This window comes from Crinia signifera, chromosome 3 (assembly GCF_055691185.1).
Source record: "Crinia signifera chromosome 3, ASM5569118v1, whole genome shotgun sequence".
Taxonomy (NCBI): Eukaryota; Metazoa; Chordata; class Amphibia; order Anura; family Myobatrachidae; genus Crinia; species Crinia signifera.
In genome coordinates this window covers 242,319,412-242,343,376 of record NC_139219.1, presented here as the reverse complement: position 1 = coordinate 242,343,376, position 23,965 = coordinate 242,319,412, and the positions used below count along the sequence as shown (strand labels likewise).

Sequence of the window (23,965 nt, the reverse complement as noted above, 5' to 3'; positions counted from 1 at the left end):
AACTGGCTGGTCTTTGACCAGGTATTGTTTCCATAACTTTTTCTGACTAGGCTCCACTTCTGCATGCACTACCTATGGAGAAGGGGCAAGTATTTCTTGCAAATTTCCCCGTACATTCCAGAAAGGTACACAGCAAAATGATTGTTTACCATAATAAATGGTAATGTAAGCAACCGCACAGCATGGTGTTTGACAAAGTTGAACATTTAATCTGACATGCGGATAAGTTTGAGCATCCTACTAGCAGGCTTGCCTACCCTCTCAAAATGGCCGGGAGCCTCCCGAAAATCGGGTCCTTCTCCCGGCCCCCCGGGAAGGTGGGCAAGTATCCCGCTTTCTAGTAATAGCCCCCGCTCCCCCCTTGCCCACTGGCTTAATTACCGTAAATCGCGGGTCCGCTGTGAGGGGCGGGGCTTAAATGATGCAATAGCCGCATTTCACGGCATTTAAGCGCCTCCCTCTCCACGGCCTGCAAATCACAGTGTTTTTCGGCATTGTGGGGCGGGGCCAAGTGATGTCAGCCTTGCCCCCGCCCCCCTGACGTGTTACCTCTCCGGGCTTCTCCCAGAGAGGTGAAATCAAAAGTAGGCAAGTATGCTACTAGTTTATTAATTAAATTGTTAAAAGACCAGCCTGAATTATGGGGGGTGCCGCTCATACAGGAGATCCTGGGTTGCTAGAACTGAGGGACTCGTACTGCTGTCCAGGGCTCCGCTGATAATACAGCAGAAGCGGCGGATGGGAAGAGCATCCTGATTGACCCTGATTGCAATGGGTGAGGCAATAGGTGTGCCTTGTACCAATCAAATAGTGCCCTTTACACCATATTATGCCCCACACAGTAATTCCCCTTGCACTGTATTATACCACTCACGGTAATGCCCCTTGTACCTTATTATGCCCACACAGTAATGCCCCTGTCACCATATTGTGCCCCACATTGTAATACAGTACTGTGGCATTATTACTAAAGGGAAGTATCTGCTCATTGTCAGGGGTTCCCCCTCACCACCACAAGACTGCAGTCCTGCTATTCTAGATACTATTCTTTTTAATATCCCATAAATTGCTACTTCATTTTGGCCTTAGTTTCAAGTTGGCCATACACTTATACGATATGACACATGTCTACACGATTTCAACGGGGGGAGACAATAAATCATGTGAAAAGTGTCAAATCGTATATCATTTACTTCCGATTCCGATCCGATGTGCGGTCCTGTGTGCATCAAATCGGATCCGAAGATTGTCATTGCTGCAATAAGGATGCATCATATCCCGGACAGTGAATAGGATCACATGCGATTGGTAGTATATGATGTATCGCATGCGATCTCACCACCAGGGAGTCCGGCAGCTCAATCGCATGTGAAACATTTCATATACAGTAATATACAGTCATTTTGCATACGATGTAGCTGTAACTCAGATAGACAATTAAACCGTTCTTTGCTAAATTAACTCAGGAAACACATCTGCAAGTAATCGCCTGCATTTCATATACATATTTACCTCCTTTATTACATCTTGTTTTTTTTCCACTTTGGAAAGAACAGAATAAGATCAGAAGACGCCAGTTGGTCATCACTCTATTTTATTTTACCTATACTTTCTGTCAACTTTAATTCCTTATAAGTGATCAGATTAAATTATACAGTTCTGGTTTTGGAGTCTTGTCCCCAGGATAAATACAAAAACAAAACTAGCCTAACCATTCAGATACAGTAGCTGCAATGATTACAAGACAATACAGGGATATAACTATCACGGTGATAGAGGATATGTCTGCTGCAGTGCTTATTGATGTGCCTTTCTCTGGCAACGGTAATTAGATTGCTGCATTAGGCAATAAGGTGAGCCAGAGTATCCATCACGTCTACACATTTGATAAGCTGTTTCTAGGGAAACATTCCATGAACATTTTATCTTTTTGATAGATGTGACAAGAGAAATGGCAAAATGTCTGCAATGTACAGTCACACATGCACTAGGGATAGAAAAGGCAAATAATGTTTTATATATAAATATATATGGAAAAGGAAGAAATTCCCTTTCAATGCGCTAAAAGAAATTAGGGCTGCAACTCTATAAGTCCCCTCTGTTAGAAAAGGGCGAAATGTGTCAAAGATAGAACAGAGTGCGCCACTATCCAATTATCCACCACCAGATATTAGTGACTATAAACATTACATGCAATTTGTCATAATCATAATATTTAATAAAAAATGCATATAAAACACATAAAAAGATTTTTTCCCATTCGTTGAAGCAGTTAAGTCAGTTCATATGACAAAGAAAGAAACACCCAACGCCTTTCGTGAAGTGGGTAAAATTATATTCAATTCCACTGGAGTTGAGTCACCTTCTGTTTAGCATATACAGGTGGGTCACATAGGACTCCTTATTTGGTGAACCTTTATATACTGTAGCATCAATTGCTTTGAGAATTGGCCACTCTGGGAGGATAGAAATTAGTTGGCCTTCCAAAGATAAGCCTCTGTAAATTCTCGCTAAAACTTTACAGAGGCTTATCTGTGGAAGGCCAACTAATTTCTATCCTCCCAGACCGGCCAATTCTCAAAGCAATTGATGCTATATGAAGGTTGACCTAAGGAGTCGTCCCGTCCCCCCCCCCGTCCCCCCCCAAAAAAAAGAAAAGAATAATTTTGCACCAGCATGACAAAAAAAATGTTTTAACCAAAATGTTAAGGTTTTTCTTTTTTTATTAAAATATGAATAAAGTAAAATTGGCAATTTGTTTGCAAATGAGCGCTATATATATAAAATGATTTTTATTATTGTTATTATGAGTAGCACAAGGGAATTATTTGTAGTTGAACTTTCGCATTAATTATCCATTTAAAAAATACGAAATACAGGATTTTAGGTGTAGGTTTTAATTAAATAATATGCATACAATAATGATTTTTTATTTTTGCGATCTATAAATGTTTACAATCTGGGCTGGCCTATCACAAAATTAAGAGTTTCTATGAGGAAGACATCCTTATTGTACTGTACTATCTGCCGCGCCAACCAAGTGGGTAGTGCTATTTTTTAATTGGTCTTTTCACTGTGGATGACATGTGGGACTGGTGTCTGACAACAAGGGGCGGACAGAAATCATTTGGGTTTTCTTGGGGTGTTTTTTTGTTATAGAAGATATAAATATATTTAGCTTGCAGTTAATATATAATTTATTTATAATTTATTTATTAACAGTTTCTTTCTTATATAACGCATACATATTCCGCAGCGCTTATGCATGTGTAGAGCTTTAGGAGTTTTTATTTACTAAATGTTATATTCTAAAACCTGGGACTTTCAATGGTGTTTATGCCCAGGGCCGGTGCAATGCACTGGAGCGCCCCAGGCGGGTGGAGGGCCACCCCGGCGCTCACCCGCTCCATGCCACGGTCGCATCGAATCACAATCCCCCCCGCACGCGCAGCCAGCGCACGGGGGGGTGATGCAATGCGGGCGCTTCATAGGGGGTGGTAGAGGAGGCTTGGGTAGGATTTCCGCCTGGCGAGATGCTTATGCCCTGTTTATGCCCAAAATTTAAACGGGCAATGCTTTTGCTAGCTAAACAAAGCTAGTAAATAGCATTGCCTTTTTATATTTTAGGCATAAACACCAGGGAATCCCGGGGCATTTTTTTAAATCCCGGAATTCAGGATTGAAAAGTGCCAAATCCCAGGATCCCAGGCTTCCCTAATAAAATGTTATGGTACTTGTGTACTAGCACGGCATACACGATATTAGGTCGCACGACATATAATCGCATCACATGGCATACACCCGATGAACTACGATGCAATGCGATTTTAAATTGTATAAGCCCTATACGAATTTTTATTGTATAAGCACCCTAATGGGGGCTTACAATGTTAAATGCACCCCCACGACACCCCCCCACTATGAACGCCAACCCGAAGCATGGCGAGCGCAGCAAGCCCATGAGGGGCGGCGGTACGCATCCTCCGACCTTTTCATACCCCCACTATCCACGTCGGCGTGGAGTTGATTTTATATAGTGTGGCGAGCGCAGCAAGCCAACGAGCCCGAAGCTCGCCACGCTTTAGGTTGGCGTTGATAGTGGGGATGCCGTTGGGGGTGCTTTTAACATAGTAAGCACCCACCACGTTTAATTTACTTATAGGGGCCACTTTTAACATGGGAAAACCCTTTAGGGTGCTTATACAATTTTAAATCGCATACCATTGTATATGCAAAAGAATGGCATACAATGCCATACAATTCGATGGTATACAATTTAAAATTGTATAACATCGGCTGCCATCGCGTAACATCGAATCGCATACCATCGCATGCCTTATGGTCTGCGATGCGATGGGCGCCGTGCTAGTACACAAGTACCAATTTTATTTTTAAATACCCCGCATATTTACCTTTATGGTGTGGGCAGGAGCAGCCGGGGAGCTGTGCGGGCAGGCAGCTGTGAGCCTGGTGCAGGGTAGCTGGGAGCCTAACCAGGTAGCAGTTCTACTGTCTGTGGCTGGGTGCCGGGGAGCTGGAGGCGCGTCTGGGAGCTGAGCCAGGGAGTGATGGGCTGGGAGAGCAGCTGTTCAGCCTGCGCAACGTGACATCTGATCATCACGCTGTGCAGACCTGCAGGCCGGGCATCGGGAACATGCGCAGTCCAATCCCAGGAATGGAAACTCAACTCCCAGGATTGAAATCCTGGAGTTTTGGGTGCCAAATTCCAGGATCCAGACGATCCCGATCCTGGGATTGGCCACCCTAATAAACACAATCAATAGTGCTGGGTTAAGTCTCTTCTGTGCAGGGCCAATTTACCACCAACCATAGGGCTATTTGCTGGATTCATTTATTCAGTCACTCATAGGAGTAATACCAATATGTAACAGCAATTCGAACTAGAATACCGTGCCACTTTTTTGTTATCTTTATAATTTAGTATCCAATTTAAGTGGATCTAGAACTCTGAGTAATGAGGCTTACACACGGGGCGATTTCAGGGCGTTTTCTAAGCGATCTCACTAGAACATTTAGGAAAATCCCCTACATGGCTCCGTGTGTAAGGGGCCGTAACGATAGTGATGCGCTGCACCGTACATTGCTATTGCCCGGCGCTTAATATCCAGCATGCTGGATATTAATTGGTCAGGGCCAGTGTTCTCACCGGAGAACGCTGGCCCCAACAGATCGCTCAGCACACATCTGGCATCGCTCAGAATACTCAGCAAATATCCCCGTGTAGTTGGCCCATTTGAGGCTATTCGGATTCTGGAGACTCCAAAAAACTAGACTGTTTTGGCTTGTTAGAAACTTTGACAGGTAGCGAACAGCAGTAATAGAGAGGTGTCTTCATGGGGATGGGGGGGCGGGATGGGCATTTGAGGGCAGTCTAGATCTTCACAAGATGGATGTTCTCTCATTGGGTGTTACATTATCATGTGGGCATGACCTCTAGTGTAACATAAGCATGAATACCTTCGAATGTGTAAAGTTGTGCCCCCGTATTGATCACTTAAGTTTGAGACTATAATTCTACTTGGTAATGTATTCAGTTTTCACAGACTTATTTTTTAAACTTTAAACTTTTAATTATTAATGATTGTTAAAAGAATAATCTTTCGGAATTTTTGAAGATGAACAGATTTATGAAAACATTATTAATAATGCATCTATTACTTGGTAGTACACATTCATTCACAAAAAGATGAGTATGGAGATTCATTGTAAATAACGTACATGCCTATTCTTCCATATTATCCAGGAAAAATCCAGAATTTTGTGGAACTGTCCCAGACCTGTGGGAGAGTAGGGGGGTATATTTACTAAAGGTCATTTTTTTTTCAATTTTAAATTGATCTTGATATGTTTCTATGACTAAATTACATTTACTAACAGATGGTTTTTGCTATTCATTTTTTCACTGTTAGTAGATTGATATTAAATCGATGAAAATCAACCCTTGTAAAAATACCCCTAGGTCACTAGCCATATCTCTTGTCTCTGTACTGTAAATTGAATGGGGCATTGATGAAGGCATTTGCACAATCCGATGTTGTCTTGGCTGAGCCTAATGTTACAGAATTATGTCATATGAGATGAATGTTAAACTTTTAGAAACAATGTTGCATAACAAATATCGTGCAATCCTTGAAGAAATATACTGGGAGTTGTAGTTCAATTACTGTCAGTCAGAGGTTGCTGATACCGGGTGTGGATCATTAGGTCTACAGCATGTTGGTCGACATGCTGAAAGGTTGACATGGTTCTAGGTTGACATGGGACAAGGTCGACAGGTCATTAGGCCGACACAATCATTAGGTCGACATGGGCAAGGTCGACAGTCAAATGTCAACATGGGGTTTTTCACTGTTTTTTTGACCCAGTCGACATGGACACTGAAACGTAGCACCGCGTCCCCTCGCATGGCTGACTGCGCTCGCCATGCTTCGGGCATGTCAACCTTTTGACTGTGGACCGTGCGCACGTCGACCTAATGCTTGTGTCGATCTTGTCCCATGTCGACCTTTCAGCATGTCAACCTAATGACTGTCGACCAACATGCTGTCGATCAACCGACAGAGTCCCCTGAAACCATATGCCATTTAAGCACTTTAGCTTTGTATAGATAAATATTGTTTATTACAAACAGTGGTAATTAGAATAAATTAGGCAGCTAAATACATATTTTAATGCAGACCATATGAATATAGATGAATACATTGACTTCTGAAGACCTAGAAACCTCAATTCCACGGTTTACTTGTAAAATCCTGTGAGTAATCATGTTATATAACAGTGGCCAACTGTAAGTGTTTTCATTGAACTGTTAAGTGGATGAAAAACAATATATTCTCGCTGGTTTGTAGAGATAACACTTTTTTTTAAAGTACTGACTGTCCAATAACATATTGTCTTAAGTACCTTTTAAAAAATGTTTTATTTGGCTGGCAATAGATTTTTGGAGCACAATGAGAACATTTGATTAGTTTGGCTGCTCACCTGCTAGGCTTTTTGTTTAACCGCTATATACTGTGGTGTCCAGTCCTTTATTGCCACCAACACTTAATGTTTTCCCGCTCACCTCACAGAATCACTAGTGAAGTAATGGTACTTGTGTAATATCTGGGCGCCCGACTTTTTGATCGGGTCGGAAAAATTAAGTTCATCGCATGCAACCAAATCGCATGCGATGCGATGCAATCTACGCGATTTTTCCATAGGATTCAATGTTAAATTGTCCTGTTCATACCCCCCACTATCCAAGTGGGCATAGAGTTGATTTTATATAGCGTGGCAAGTGCAGCGAGCCACCAAGCCCGAAGCCAGTGCCAAATTTCCCATTAGGCACGTGCCTAGGGGTGGCACATGTTTGGGGGTGGCACTTGGATGCATGGTGATAGTACTATCAGCCTGAAATGTAGCAGTAACTGCAAAATAGCCACTGTACTGTACCATATTCCATCTTAAATAGAGTGTAAATGAATAGGACATGCAGATACTTCCCCTGTAAACTGTCCTACTTAGTATACATAATAAAAGAAAATGTTACAGTTGTTGGCTTTTTTATTATTATATTAAATTGACAATCATTAAATGAGGGCATATAACTAATCAATAAAAATAATACAATTAGGCAGGGGGGCGGCCATTAATGTTGTGCCTACGGGCGCCCTCACCCCTAAATCCGCCCCTGCCTGAAGCGCAGCGAACCCCGTGCGGGGATGCGGAATACATTTTAAGTAATCCGTGTCCCCTCGCGGGGCTTGCCACACTATATAAAATCAACTCAATGCCCACTTGGATAGTGGGGGTATGAACAGGACCATTTAACATTGAATCCTATGGAAGAATCACGTCCATCGCATCGCATGCGATTTGGTTTCATGCGATGCGATCGACGCGATTTTTCCAAAAAATCGCGTCCATCGCATCTGATTGTATGCCTTAAGTTAAGGCATACAATCAATCGCATTGGGGGCCCAGATATTACACAAGTACTGAAGTAATTAGCCTCCACCTCTGGAACTTTATAAATGTCACTGATTAATAACTGCACCTGTGCACCTGATGGATGGTCTGGAAAATGCATACCTCCCAAAAATTTCGTGCTTGGAAGAAGGGACAGTCCATACGCCTGCGGTGCACAGTGAAATTTTGGAGGCGTGGCCTAGCAGGCCCATTTTCGCTGCTGTGGGACATGCCCAGCAGCTCCGTGAGCTGCTGGCTGTGCCCTCAGCACCTGCTGGCTATGCCCCCAGTGTCTATTCATGGGTGACAGGAGGGACTCCCAATTGCCACCCCCCTCCCCGTACCGCGGGACAATGCCAGCTCCAGCGGGATGCGATAACGACGTAAAAAACAGACGTTCCCGCGATATACGGGACAGTTGGGACGTATGAAAATGTGAACTGTTTGTTGCTCTAGAGAACTATTTATTATTTATTTATTAACAGTTTCTTATATAGTGCACACATATTCCGCAGCGCTTTATAGAGAATATTTGAACATTCACATCAGTCCCTGCCCCAGTGGAGCTTACAATCTATATTCCCTACCACATGAACATGCACACACAGACATTCTAGGGTGGAAACCGGAGTGCCCAGAGAAAACCCACTCAAGCATGGAGATAATATACAAACTTTGCGCAGTTAGGGCCATGGTGGGAATGGAACCCATGACCTGAGCGCTGTGAGGCAGTATTGCTAACCAATACACCATCCGTACTGCCACAACTCTTCTGTTTAGTCCAACTGCATTCTCTACATGATTTGGAATATTGTTGTGCAATTACTTAGACCATATTTTTTATTGTTTCATTTGGTTAACATGATATTCTGGCTCCTTTGAGGAGCATGAAAGAATAAATGGGTTAATCATCTGGGAATGATCGTATCAATTCCTTCTCATGTCATCCTGTTGATTAATTTTCTGGTATATGAGCCCTAGACTTCTCTTGGCCATGTTTATATTATTGGGTCAGGAATAGTACTTTTCATATATTTATGGCATTTTCAAGAGGTCAGATATTTTCAGGGTTGAACAGCAAGTAAGGTCTGTAGCAGTGTATGTTTAGTAGTGACAGTGGGAAAATAATGATGTTCTATGTATAATAGAGCTGACATTTAACAATAAATCTTTAAAATACTATAATAAATCTATTAAAAATGTTGGGCAAATTGACAGCCACAATATTAAGGACAAATTTAACAGCTCGTTTTGCTTCTTGACATAAGGCAGTGGCGAAACTACCATGGGTGCAGGGGGAGCAGCTACTATGACACACAAGCTGTTTCCAGTCCCCCATCTCCCCTGCACCCAGTGATAGCCCAGCTCTGCAGACTTGCTACCCTCCTGCAAAATTCTGATGCTACCCCGCAAACTGGAGTGCTTCTTCACTCCCCGCTTCAGCTGCTTGCGGGAGTCCAGAGTCACTGCAGCAAGGAGCACAGCATGTGGCCCCGCCCCCGTAACATGTCACTCAACCTGCTATTAAGGCCCTGTGCTGGCTGCTCCAAGATAGGGATGGCCATTGGTGCAGCCACCATCGATGGTGATTCTGCAACCAGCCATCGATAGCCATAAATTATGTGATGGATAACCATTGATAGTTTTAGCTATCGATGGTTATCCATTATTATTTGACGGAATGCCCCGTGGGCCAAGCAGAATGTGGGGGTGGGGCTTCCTGGCGTCAGGGCGGAGCTATGCTCAGTGTCCTGACACATCGAAAAGAAAAAACAGAAACATCGGTTCTCCTTTGCCATCGATGTAGGGAAACCAGCTGGTTCTCCCACATCAATGGCAAAAGTGTTCAACATTGGCCATAAACCATTGATGATTTAAAATCATTGATGGTCGATGGCCACCCCCTACTCTAACACTTCGCAGCTTGGAGGAACCCGTGTTGCCGATGTGACCCCAGGATCCCCTCCAGTCTCCGGCCGGCGGCGGCATACACTCAGACCTCAGTGACCCGCAACAGTCATATAACACAGGGTAGGCTCTGTATGCAGAGATTGCTTTTGCCTACATATCTTACTTTCACTTTTTCTCCCATCTGAGGCACCCCCTAACACCCCCACCCATGGCACCCCCCACCCATGGCACCTCCAACACCCCTTCCCCCACCCGCAGCAACCCCAACCTTCACTTTCCTCTTTTTTCTGTGCTCTCCTCTGTGGCGCTGCTGTAAATGACGCTGGCACGCACACCAGCGTCATTCACAGAAAATAAGGGGAGGGTGCATGCTCACTGTGAGAGAGATGCTGCAGCTGTGATTGGATGCCACTGTAAAATCTTTAACAGCAGAATCCATTTCATGCAAGGGTGGGGGTGGAGCTGGTAGCATTGTAGTGTAGTGCAGGGAAAGGGCAAAACGGGGCTCACCTCTGTGATTATTGATCTAATGGATAAAAAAGGAGGCTTTATTTTGGGATCTACAGTATATAAAATCTGATCCCTTTCAACCTATCCTAGCTGGCCATCTGGCAGCATGATGCTCTCCCTCCTTCCCAGCAGCTAGGACTCCTTCACTCCCCCTCTCGGCTGACGCTTGCAGTGTATGGCATTGCCTCTCCTTGCACAGCCACCACCGCACATCACGCCACGTATAAATATGTCTACTTGCCCTCTGCACAGGATGAGTCCTCATGTACAGCAGTGGGGGAGCTGCACTCACAGGACTTGTTGCAGAAAAATAGACTAGAGAGCCAGTTCCTGTCCAATGTTTCGGTCAAAGACCTTTATGTTCTTGATAAAGTTCTATGACTGAAACTTTTAACGGAAACTTCAAAGTGGCTTTTTCTGCAACAACTCCCATGAGTACCACTGCCCCCACACTGCTGCGCGTGTGTGTGTGTATATCTCAAATATTTCTATTAGTGGTGTGTGTGTGTGTGTGTGTGTGTATATATATATATATATATATATATATATATATATATATATATATATATATATATATATATATATATATATATATATATATATATATATATATATATATATATATATATATAGAGAGAGAGAGAGATTTGTGGAACCGGCACACTCAACCTTCATGGAACAACTGCTGGGGTGCCAAACTCAGGCTACAGTCCAGGAGGGGGTACAGCCACAATATATATCAGTATAGAGAGCACTCACCAGTCTTCAGATAAGATGCAAGTAAAAGGCTTTTAATATACATCACCAAGGTTTCATGCAGATGGTCGACGTTTCGAGCCTCGCAGGGCTCTTTGTCAAGACACGCAAACAGGATGGGTCACAGAACTTCTGGGGCTGTGACCCATCCTGTTTGCGTGTCTTGACAAAGAGCCCTGCGAGGCTCGAAACGTCGACCATCTGCATGAAACCTTGGTGATGTATTAAAAGCCTTTTACTTGCATCTTATCTGAAGACTGGTGAGTGCTCTCTATACTGATATATATATATATATATATATATATATATATATATATATATATATATATATATATATATTAGGGCGGAGTGAAAAAACTGAAATTGAGAAATTCAAAATCGGCTAGTGTGGGAAAGTTGTGACTTGACCTGAGTAAGAAACGTGCAAAAGCTTTTTGATCTGAGTCAACATCTTCTGTTCTGGCAAGAGGCCTGAAGTTTCACTGTTTTGGTGAAAATGACGAAAACTGTGAAGATGCTCCGATCTAGTTAAAATTATGTCATGCTGTCTTAGAGTGGTTTATTAATATACTTTAGCTTAGTAAAAGAGAGTACAAGCTTGTCCTAGTGCAAAGTGACCGACTTTGGCGAGAGAAAAAATCCCTGATAAATGACCCATTTTCATGGTTTCAATTGTGAATATGGTGTTTTCTCCGGAACGTGTTTTTTTTTCTTTTGGGAGAGGATGCTTTGTAATTGATGTGATCAGGAAAAGAAACTTGCTGGAAAAAAAAACTGGGTAAATGCCTTTTGTTTGCCTTTAGTAGAGTAGTGCACCTAATGTGTCTTCTAATGTCCAACAAACTCTTTACTGAATGCTCCAGTAAGTTCAGTAACAATGCATTACACTCTGTTCTTTAGGTGCAGGATTTAAAACACTTCTGTTTATTTGTTTATTAGTTTATTTGTTTAAAAAACAGTTTTGCATCCCCTATGCTGGGAACATGAATGGGCTGCATTACGGCATATAGTTATGCCAAAGATAAGCCAATATATTAACAATTAAATACGTTGAACTGTATTATGATGTAATAAACAAATACATCTAATGTTTAGTGATATTTAAAATGATACATTAAACAGTTTACACTGTTACTTGTAATGCAGCCCATACACGGTCCGTTTTCGCCGGCTCCGTTTAGTACTATGCGATGCGCGCTCCCGCGCATCACATAGTACTGTACAAAAAGTATGTGCTGCACATACTTTTTGTACTAGGTACACATCGCATCGGATCACAGTGCATGCACACTGCATGCACTAGGGATGCGATCCGATGCGATGCGTGCTAATTAAGTGCCGAACGGATCCGTTAAACGGACCGTGTAGGGCACCTTAATACTTATTGTAACAGTTACTGTTTTTCAATAACAGACTACAAGTTATTTTTTATTAGCAAGATCTGACAACCAGACACTGTTATTGATAAGACACAATGGGGCAGATGTATGACTGGGCGTTATGGGGGAGAAGGGGTATCAGCGCACGTTATGTGCACTGATGCCACTTCTCCCCCATGTATGATGGAGCCAGTGTGTGGTAAAGGACAGGGGCGCATAGCATTTTTTTGCCCATTTTGAGAACAAATTTTTACTGCGATCAGGTCCTTTACCGCATGCTGGCTCCATCATACATGGGGGAGAAGCGGTATAGTGCACATAACGTGCGCTGATACCCCTTCTCCCCCATAACGATCTTTCATACATCTGCCCCATAGTGTCTTATCAATAAGAGTGTCTGATTGTCAGATCTTGCTAATAAGAAATAATTGTTGCAGTCTGTTATTGAAAAACAGTAACTGTTACAATAAGTATTACACGTAACAGTGTAAACTGTTTAATGTATCATTTTAAATATCACTAAACATTATAAACAGAAGTTTTTTAAATCCTGCACCTAAAGAACAGAGTGTAATGCATTGTTACTGAACTTAATGGAGCATTCAGTAAAGAGTTTGTTGGACATTAGAAGACACATAGCTGCACTATTCTATTAAAGGCAAACAAAAGGGATTTACCATGTTTTTTTCACCAAGTTTCTTTTCCTGATCACATCAATTACAGAGCATTCTCTCACAAAAATAAAAATAAAAAAATAAAAACACGTTCCGGAGAAAACACCATATTCACAATTGAAACCACAAAAATGGGTCATTTATCAGGGATTTTTTCTCTCGCCAAAGTCAGTCACTTTGCACTAGGACAAGCTCGTACTTTATTTTACTAAGCTAAAGTATATTAATAAACCACTCTAAGACAGCATGACATAATTTTAACTAGATCGTCATTTTCACCAAAAAAGTGAAACTTCAGGCCTCTTGCCAGAACAGAAGATGTTGACTCAGATCAAAAAGCTTTTGCACGTTTCTTATTCAAGTCAAGTCACAACTTTTCCACACTAGCCGATTTTGAATTACTCAATTTCATTTGTTTCACTCCGCCCTAATATATATACAGTGTATATATATATATGTATATATATATATATATATATATATAAGTGGTAGTAGTCCGGCACTCAGATAACCAGGAATACTTGGGCGGGTGCCTCCAATAAACCAACCCAGTCTTCTGTAAAAAGTGGGTGGGAATATTAAATCGTTGCTCCTATGACTTGATATTACTAGTCATTGACCAGTCCAATAAAGAACTTGCTTCCATACAAAAGAAAATCCAAACCTTTGAGTCTATACATCTACCAAGCCTTGCATCCGATAAAGAGACTGATTGGATGGATAAATTGGCACAACAGATTGCCGGCTATAAACGTGAATTAATCAAATTCAAAAAAGAAAAATTACTCAAGGTTGAATTGGACTACGAATATCACCGTGTGTATCAATGGCTGATTGGTGGTAATCAAGATGGTCGTCGCAACTTCAATCGATCTAATCGACCTAATCGTGCCAGATATAATCGTGACCGCTTTGAGACAGAATCCTCCTCTGAGCAGTTTAGCTCAGCAAGCGGGTCTGACAATCCTACTAAGAAATACAATAGAAATCGACGTGTCCCTTTAGATCTGCCCCCACGAGTCACCAGAAAAAATCCAACTGGTCAGAGAGACGCACCAGACGGGGGGGACAAAGGAAGAGGCAGGGGCAGGGGTCAAAAACCACCGCTACCGCAGAAGATTTAATCTTCAATTTTTCTTCATATGAACTTTCTGCATCAGAAATCAGTCTGCTGAACAAAGGCCTCTCCTTTGTTCCTTCAAAGCCAGCTAAAGATTTAGACTGGCAGATAGAGGAGTACAGACTGATGCGTCAGTTGCGTTTAAAGGAACATTATAACAATAACTCTCCTTTGTTCCTTCAAAGCCAGCTAAAGATTTAGACTGGCAGATAGAGGAGTACAGACTGATGCGTCAGTTGCGTTTAAAGGAACATTATAACAATAAAATACCGACTGTGTCGACTGATTCTACTACTGCAGCTATTCCGACTATCCCATCTGCATTGAAACAATTTAAGAAACGTTCTACTTTTGACCCTGGCTCTTTAAATGCGTCCATTAAAACTTTTGGACGTATGATCGATCTGGGGGTTAAACAGGTGATTAAGACGAAAGAAAAAATGTTCTCTAATCTCAACGAACATGAGAGTAACGCATTAAGGCTTTTGACTAATAATGAGAACTTGGTCATACGGCCCGCCGACAAAGGCGGAGCCATTGTTTTGCAAGACTTACCTGCCTATAAAGCCGAAATTATGCGTCAGTTGAGTGATGTGTTGACTTATATACCATTAAAAGGTGATCCTACTTCAGCATTTAAACGTGAATTGCTTGAATTTCTTATTTACAGTAAGGATAGTGGTATTATAAATGATGATTTATTTGATGTGTTGATACCTGAGTTCCCTGTAATACCACTTATGTACACCCTTCCCAAGGTGCATAAGGGTATTATCCCCCCTCCTGGACGCCCGATTATTTCGGCGCGAGGGTCGCTATTACAGCCTTCATCTGTCTTACTAGACACTATTTTGCAGCCACTCATTCAGCAAAATCAATTCTTTTTGTTGGACACCACTATGTTCCTTAACAAACTGGGTACCGTGGGTGTTATACCTGAGGGGGCGTGGCTTGTGAGTGTCGATGTCACAAGCCTATATACCATCATACCCCACACCCTCGGTATCCAGGCTGTGCGGAGAATCTTGGTGTCTAACTCAGATTTGACAGCTGCGTTCATTGAATTTCTGTTGCAATTGTTGACATTTGTGTTGACTAAAAATTACTTTTTATTTGACGGGTTATTTTACCTACAAGTAGCTGGGTGTGCCATGGGGAGTTCCGTGGCCCCCAGCTACGCCAATTGTTTTATGTTTGGCATTGAACATGATATCTTTTTCTCTGACTCTGTTATTGGCTCATCCATTTTGTTTTATTCACGTTTCATCGACGACCTGTTTTTAATCTGGACGGGCTCTAAACAAGCCTTTCTTGATGTATTGGATCGTCATAATGCTTCCGATAGCACAGTTAAACTTACTGCCACTATGAGCCAATCACAGATAAGCTACCTTGATGTATCTGTATCTTGTACTGGGGGTATTATTTCTACATCTGTGTTCACGAAATTGACTGATAGAAACACTTTTCTCCACAAGTCAAGTTGTCATCCTGAGAAACTTAAGTTGGGGTTGCCTTATTCACAGATGGTGCGCATTTGTCGCATAAATAGTGACCCATCTGTGTCATGTGCCCAAATAGATTTATTGATTGACAAATTCTGTGTAAGGGGCTACGATAGATCGTCCCTATTGAAAAATAAAACAAAAGCCCTGGCACTATCTAGAGTGGATCTATTAAAGCAACATCCCAAAAAATCTTTGGTTAACAAATTACCGTTTGTTTCTAAATTTAATTGTCAATCTGGACAAATTACCAGTATTATCAAAAAATCCTGGCCAATGATACAGACCGATAAAGCATTGGGGTTACAGAACCATGCCATTATGCCCTGTTTTAAGAGAAACAGTAATTTACGCGATCTACTAGTTAAAGCTGATGTAACAGGGATGGGCAAAGAACCCGTTAAATCTTTTTTGAGAAAAAAATTGGGGTGCATTAAATGCCAATGTGCCACCTGCAAATTTATGATCAGTGGTGATGTATTTCCCCACCCACACACTGGAAAACCGTATCGTATCAAGTATTCTTTAGACTGTAATTCTACCTACACTGTCTATCAGATCTTGTGCCCATGCGGCTTATCCTACATTGGCAAGACGCAATGTAGGTTTAAGGACCGTATGGCTGCACATAGGTCTGCAATTAAAGCTGCTATACTTAGTGGGGTCAGCGAACAACCTGTCGCTAGACATTTTGCACTTTTTAAACACCCACTGTCTAGCTTAAAGTATCGGATGATTGATTGGGTAGCCCCATTAAGACGTGGGGGGGATCGTAACTTAGCTTTGCTTAAACGAGAAAGCTATTGGATTCATCATCTTAACACTATCAGCCCTAAAGGGCTAAATGAATATTTATCACTGTCCTGTTTCTTATAATGATCTCCTATAATGAGTTCTTATAATGGCTTTTTTTGATATTACAATCATTAGAGTTCTTGAATTTTTTCTAAATCTTCTTCTCCTACAATCATGAGTATCTGTTGCTCCTTAAATTATATTGCTATGATAATATTGTATTTTGATATTGTGATTTTGTATTTTTGTAATTTTTTGATACTTATATGCTTCTCTGTGTATTATAATGTTTTGTATTTGTTTATAATGACTGACGGTTGCTGGGGATACCGGCTGGCGTCCCTTGTCTCCGTACGTCTTGGTGGCTGGTTGCTAGGAGACGCCGTTGTGCGTCCTGGCGCACCGCACGCTGCCCCCGCCCTCAGGCTTTGACGGCGAGTGTGGCGCGCGGCTTCCAGCGTGGTGTTTGCACGGGGTGTTCATGTTATATAAGGTGAGTGTATTTACTGTATGTCATATCCTGAAGACGGTAAAATAAATTACCGAAACGTTGATCAAGTACTATGACTACGTGTCGTTTATTGTACCAGTGACGTGAGTGCCACATCTACCCAAGTATGCTATATATATATATATATATATATATATATAGGCATATATTATGAAATTGGGATTTATCCTCTTCCTGTTCCTTTCAGAACATTTATCTCAGTGGTTCCCAATCTGTCTTAACACAGAGCACCCTAGAGGATCATCATTTTGTTCATTTCTAGCATAAAAGTGCTTTATTAATGATAAATGTGGAAAAATATTAAATAAAGTAAATTTCACCTACATGTCATCCTTAGGATCAGTTATGTGTTGCTGTACAATTATGCACTGATTCTGCATATTACCTTGACCATAATTAATTTGATTTGATCCTGGACCACCAACCCAGGGCACCCCTGCAAGAGCCTATTCACAGACCAGGGTCCCTAGGCCACTGATTTATGTATTTCATTTGTAGTATTTGTTTGTGCCTTGTTAGGTTTCTAATGGATGATGTGTTTTGTACTGTTTGTATCTTCATCATTATCCTTACTTACTATACTATACTAGTTGTTTGTTTTGTTCTCATTTGCCTCAGTAAAGAAAATAAATTACTAAACCTGTAACCACATATCAACAATTTTAACACAGTGAATTGAGCAAATAGCAATAATAAACAATAGTTCCATGGGAGATGGTACAGCAGCACTGGGTTCCACTGCAGAAAGATGGCTACTTATTGTAATAGTAACCTACTGTATAAAAAAAGAGAGAATGTTTAGTGTGAGGTATGTAAATAGCTGCAGCCTTCTTTATCTAGTTGTATAGTTTTCCTCTAACTGTAGAATACCGTACCGTTCCGTATACAGAAGTTGTTTCTGGAATTTCAGCAGGCTGAGGAATAACACGTCTCATAGTTTGGGAGAATGATGTTAACTCTAATATATTGTGGTTTACATGAAACGTTGTCTAAACAGTTTACGTCCTCCTGTTCCCAGGGTTGTAACATTGTTTATATACTACACTGATTTACCAATGTATTTAGACACTAAATGCAACAAGACATTTCCCGCCTGTATTATACAGAAATTCAAATTCTGGATCAGTGTAAAATTAAACGCTAAAAGTAAAATGGTTATTTAGAAAATGGAACAGTCTTATTTGTACAATTGAATTAGATCCTGCCGTCTCCGTTCCCAAGTACATTTTCTCAAGCTGTGATCTCCTGCCTAATATCTTTATGCCGTTTCTCTTACAGAATCCGGATCCAAGCAGTGAATGAGATTGGGGCCGGGCCCTTCAGCCATACAATCAATGCGAAAACAAGCCCCCTTCCACCTTTGCCTCCTCGGCTTGAGTGTGCAGCTGCTGGACCACAAAGCCTCAAGTTAAAATGGGGAGAAAGTAGCACCAAGTGTCAAGCGTCAGATGATGTCATGTTTATCCTACAAATAGAGGACAAAAATAAAAGGTACATATATCAGTATTCATCTTTAGTGATTTAGTGAATTGTTCTGCCTTAAAATATCAAATTAACAATACTGGGTCTGATCATGTGAGGGACACATCCTCCGGATTGCACAGTGCATATGCACCATAAAATGCAAATGCAAAGGACACGCATCCTGCACCTTGACGGAAGATAGCAGAGTGGCCAGTTCACTCCGTATGTTGCCGGACCTCTCTATCCATGAAATTGGTGTTTCTGGGCAGCATTTGTGTGGCTAATTTGCTAATGCACAGGAAAGATCTGGCTGGCAGGAATTTAGCCAGCCATCCATGCTAGATTACATACAGAGAAGGGATATCTATATAATTGCAGTCACTGCAAGCGCATTATAACCTTTATAAGGATCTTGTTCCTCCCCTGTTATTTGGTGCTGTGCAGCTGTTTCTTTCCTGATGTTACTCTCCAATTCCTAGCTGAGACTACTGTTACTGTGGAGAGTAGGTGGAGCAGGGCCACTAACCAAAACTGTTCCTATATCCCCTTCACAGCTATTTTAAGTGGCAGATGTAAATGTTTGCCTACATATTGGCTTGTGTAGCCTTAATCATCCTAAAAAACTATTTTTTTCCCCACAAAGACTATTTTCTTACACACTGTCCTATAAGCACTTAGGAAAATTGTGAGATTGCTATCTGGACTTTTCCATTCACAAGTATCAAATGTGGCTCTGCTGTTGTTCATAAACCAAAAACACAGGAACACGAATTTCTGCTATGGGGATGCTGCAGAGCTGGTCGCAGTTGTGCCATACTAATAGAGGTAGACTCTAAAAGGAGAGTCCTGGTTAGTAAATAGTGCAGAAGTACTTGTATCACCCTTAATGTCTGTTCTCTTATCAAATTATGGGGCAGATGTATGAATGATCGTTATGGGGGAGAAGGGGTATCAGCGCATGTTATGTGCACTATACCGCTTCTCCCCCGTGTATGATTGAGCCAGCGTGCGGTAAAGGACATATCGGCACTGCTATCTAAATAATAGCAGGCCGAATGTATGAATGGTCAGCTTCCGGTTTTGGCTTCGCCAGCAGCAGGCTGGCGAAGCCCTATCTAAACAGCAGGGACAGCGCTGTCCCTGTTGTTAGCTCTGGGCTGCGGTGGGGATCTCGCGTGAGAAGCGAGATCCCGCGCATGCCCAGTGCAGCCGGCTGGTGTCTTGTCGATGTCCCTTCCTGCTTCGCCTCGCTAATGAGGCGAAGCAGGAAGTATTATAGCGGCATGATAAGTGCCATCATAGCGGCACTTACCGCGCCGCTATAATACTTCCTGCTTTGCCTCAATATATACATCTGCCCCTATATTAGAAATATGCTTTATTTTATATTGTATATATATTATTATATATTGTGTTACTATTACAAAGCAGCTCAGTCAGTGGCGTAACTAGATATTCCTAGGCCCCGTAACAAAAGTTTTTAAGAGCCCCCTATTTAGCAACTGATGGTGTTAAATGTGTGTAAAACATTACTTAAACAGTAAAGATGGGCCCCCTTCAGCTCTGGGCCCCATAGTAGCTGCACCCCTTGCACCTATGCTAGTTACACCCTTGAGCTCAGTTAAAAGGAAGCGCATGTTTATTAAATATACATGCTGAATTCAGTGCCCAGGAAACTTTATCCAGCCAAATGATGGAGTACAATACAATCACATTAACTGGGCAATTAGGGAACATTACATAAGAAGTCACTATTCAGGCACAAATATATTTGTTGTGCAGTTCTAACCCTCATGCCCATAAATTGAAATACCATTGACTAAAGTGCCCAGGTTACTTTTATTGATGGATAAATATCACAATTTCAGATAGCTGTTGACTAGAATGAGACTTTGTGTTAAGGGAGGCCAGGTGGATGCGTGCTGTAATTACTGATCAGTGGTCTTTATCATGAGTGTGTCATTAGCTGCTGCTGTACAGTCCTAACGACCTCTTAAAGTCTTTGTAGTTAATAGTTTTTTTTTATAATTTGTATACATGAACCAATACGATAAACATTTATCTTTTTATAAAGATATATAATGGCACCAGTTGAAAATAGTAATTGTAATGCATTACATTACAATATTAGTGTAAATATAGGCTGTTTCTTTGCATATTACCCCTGTACAGCATTTAATTGCAATATGGATTGTTATAAAAAAAAAAATACGGTTTTGTTTGTCGCTTTGCCTATTTCTTTTCCTCTCAATACATGGCTGGTTGTGTAGATTTAAGTCCTTTGTAAAGTTTAGACGACATGTCTTACCATTCAAAGAAAGTGCCACCTATACGTGCACAATTTTTTTTAGCAATTTGTCTAATGTGTCGTACATGCTCACTTGTATAATAATCGGGTGTTTCGTGATTCTCTACCACTTTCTAGTTTCACACAGAAAAGCAAATTACCTGGTCAAGCATTTCTACCTGGTAATTTGATGATAGGCCCAGGAATTTTCATCCGGGTTGTCCCTTTCACATAAGAAAAGGAGCCGCGTTGACCGGCAAATTACCGGATCGAAAAGCTTGATGCGTAATTTGTTTTTGTTTTTTTATGAGAAAGGGTTATTAGCGGTTACTTCAGTTAGCCTCCTCCTTATGGGGTCCAGAAGTCTGCGCAGTACAATGCCCTGACAATATCAGGACATAAATTTGGGTCCCTAATGTAAAGGTGAAAGCAAGTTTGTTATTTCGCCTAACATAAAACTCAGTATTAGGGCGAGATGTATCAAATGGAAAATGCGGTAAAACCCCGGTTTTACCGCATTTTCCTATGTATCAAAAATGATACCGCAGTGAAGGGTATCGCCACCTTTGGGTGGCGATACCCTATAGAAGCCTATGGGCTTCTTTTCGCCACCCGCCGCCTCGCCGACCCCCCCCTCTGGCTTACCTTCCTGAAGGGTCCTCCTGGACCCCGGAAGGTAAGCCCTGCCTCCCCCTAGTGAAGCAGCTGGACATCCTTCCGGCTGCAGGGGGAGGAGGAAGTGCCGGGGACAGCATGCATAGCTGTCCCCGGCGTGAGGGGAGAGCGTGGCGGCAGGGAGGTGACGGAGACCCCCCGCACACCAGTGTACAGGTATCGCGGGGGGCCTCCGTCACCGCACCACGATGCCAGCCGCATATGTTAGTACATATGCGGCAGCATCGCGGCGGGGGGGCGGCGAAGGGCTGCGATGTATTTTAATACATCCCGCACTTAATGTCCTGTAAATATTGTTATAAAATAATGTGGTTTTTTTCCACTTCCTAAACTCTCCTAAAGAGCAGGCTCAGAAATAATTCATTGGGTGACATTTAATGAGATGTAAAAATGTGATTTGTGCAATTTGTAGTCAAAAAACATCCGTAATCGCACGGTTTTCCGAATTCGCTGTCAGTGCAGGGTGAGCTGGCTCTGGAGAAGGGAGGTCCCCACTCCCCCAGGAACCCTGTCTAAGGCTGACCAGCTACGGTGCTCATGGTTCGGCCTGGGGGACCTTATTTAAAAAGTGTCCCCCGGCTGTGGCATGACACCGTGGGCTGTTGGAGCCCGGTGCTGGTTTCAAAATATGGGGGACCCCCAGATTTTTTGGAACCAGGACTGGTCCAAGAGTCTGGGGCTGGTTTAAGAAATACGGGGGGGCCCTAGGCTTTTTGTCCCCCATATTTTTGGAACCAGGTCCGGCTCTATGAGCCCGGGGCTGGTTATACTCAGGAGGGGGGACCTCACACCATTTTTTTTAACACATTTCCTCAAATTCACACATTTTCATGACTAATCATCTCCCGTTTTCATGGCTAAAAATTGCCCATTATCGCACTTAATTGCACTTTTTTGGCCGGAATGCGCAGCACATGCGAATTTGCAGCAAAAAATGTGATTTTAAAAAGTGCGATAATGGGCGATTTTGAAAAGTTACTAAAAATCGCATTCTATTAAATGCCACCCATTGACTCTGGTGTATGAAATAGAGGAAATAACACAACGCAAATTAGCAGTGTGCTTATTACTAGTGTACAAGCCTGGAATTCTGGAATCTGACAGGACTGATGTGCCCGACATCATTACTAAGCAGATTATAGATAGAAACCATTTGTTATAATGGTTTGCTCAGCTTTACAGTCCTGCACATAGCAAAATAGTCTTGTGCCGTAGGCTTCATCGTATGCATGGCCATGGTGGCACTATAAGCATGGAATCTTTAGCTTTACTTTTATTAGCATATGCAGGGCTGTCTGTATATGCATATGTACACATGCATGTATATGTGAATTGTGAAATATAGATGAATGTTTCTGTATTATAATGTATTATTCATATTTAATATAGGTTTTGAGCTGCTGTCTTAATATTTATAATCGCTTTTGCTGAATTTCATAGACCGTGTCTGTGTGTGGTGGATGTAGACTGCATGCAGTCTCATGTTATGTGATTAGATTGGCTTTATGTATTGTCTGTGAGAACCAATAGTATGATTTATAATGCTGCTTATTTAAATTTGTAATCCAATTTCATCTAATTGTATCACTGAACAATGTTTGCATAAATTAGATGCTATATCTGTATTCCGAAATGTAGAAAAGGAGAGTAAAATAGATAACATATATTAGAGCACGCAGACATTATACAACTGACAAATGTTAATCTTATAGGCGCCTAGCTGAGTTTTCAAAGTCCCAGATGTGCTCAGTTGGACAATAACAAATGACTACAAAAACCTGACTTTATTGCTATGGTATCCATTCATTAAAATGAGGACAAGTTGCCGATATGTTTCCAAAACAGTTTAGAACAGTGGTTCCCAACCCTGGTCCTCAAGTACCCCCAACAGTGCACGTTTTCCAGGTCACCCGGCAGATGCACTCATTATTCAGGCACATTTGAAAAGATCCACAGGTGGAGCTAATTATAGCACCTGTGATTCTGTGTGGAGACCTGCAAAACATGCACTGTTGGGGGTACTTGAGGACCAGGGTTGGGAACCACTAGTTTAGAACACTAAAATGGGATTCAATTAGTGCCAAAATTTTTGCCTACCGTAGGCACAAAATCGTCACTTTTCAATGTTTTTAGGTTTCATTTCGATCTATTCAGTTAAAGTGACTTTTCACCTAGGAGAGAATTTCATTACGGTCAAAAAAATATGTGCACCAATGAATTACTCACATGTGTTTTTGTCGAAATTGTGGGCGTTTTCGCCTGGTTTTTAGTCTGTTTTCACAGATACCATTTCAATCCCCCAAAAAAGTGAAAATACATTGGTTAAAAAAAGTCTTCAAAATGGACGAAAGTGCCGTCAACTGAATACACAAGGATTGAAAATGTCCTCTTTTTTTTTTCCCGGACA

The 23,965-nt window shown here is 41.7% G+C and overlaps 1 protein-coding gene across 1 annotated transcript in view; it reads left to right on the top strand.

Annotated features, from left to right (window-relative positions):
- The window catches only part of FNDC3B (fibronectin type III domain containing 3B), a 348,736-nt gene that overhangs the window by 302,891 nt on the left and 21,880 nt on the right, over window positions 1-23,965 (top strand). The window contains exon 23 of the mRNA XM_083177748.1: window positions 18,411-18,623. Coding sequence (XP_083033874.1) covers window positions 18,411-18,623 — 213 coding nt within the window. The remainder of the gene's footprint in view (window positions 1-18,410; window positions 18,624-23,965) is intronic.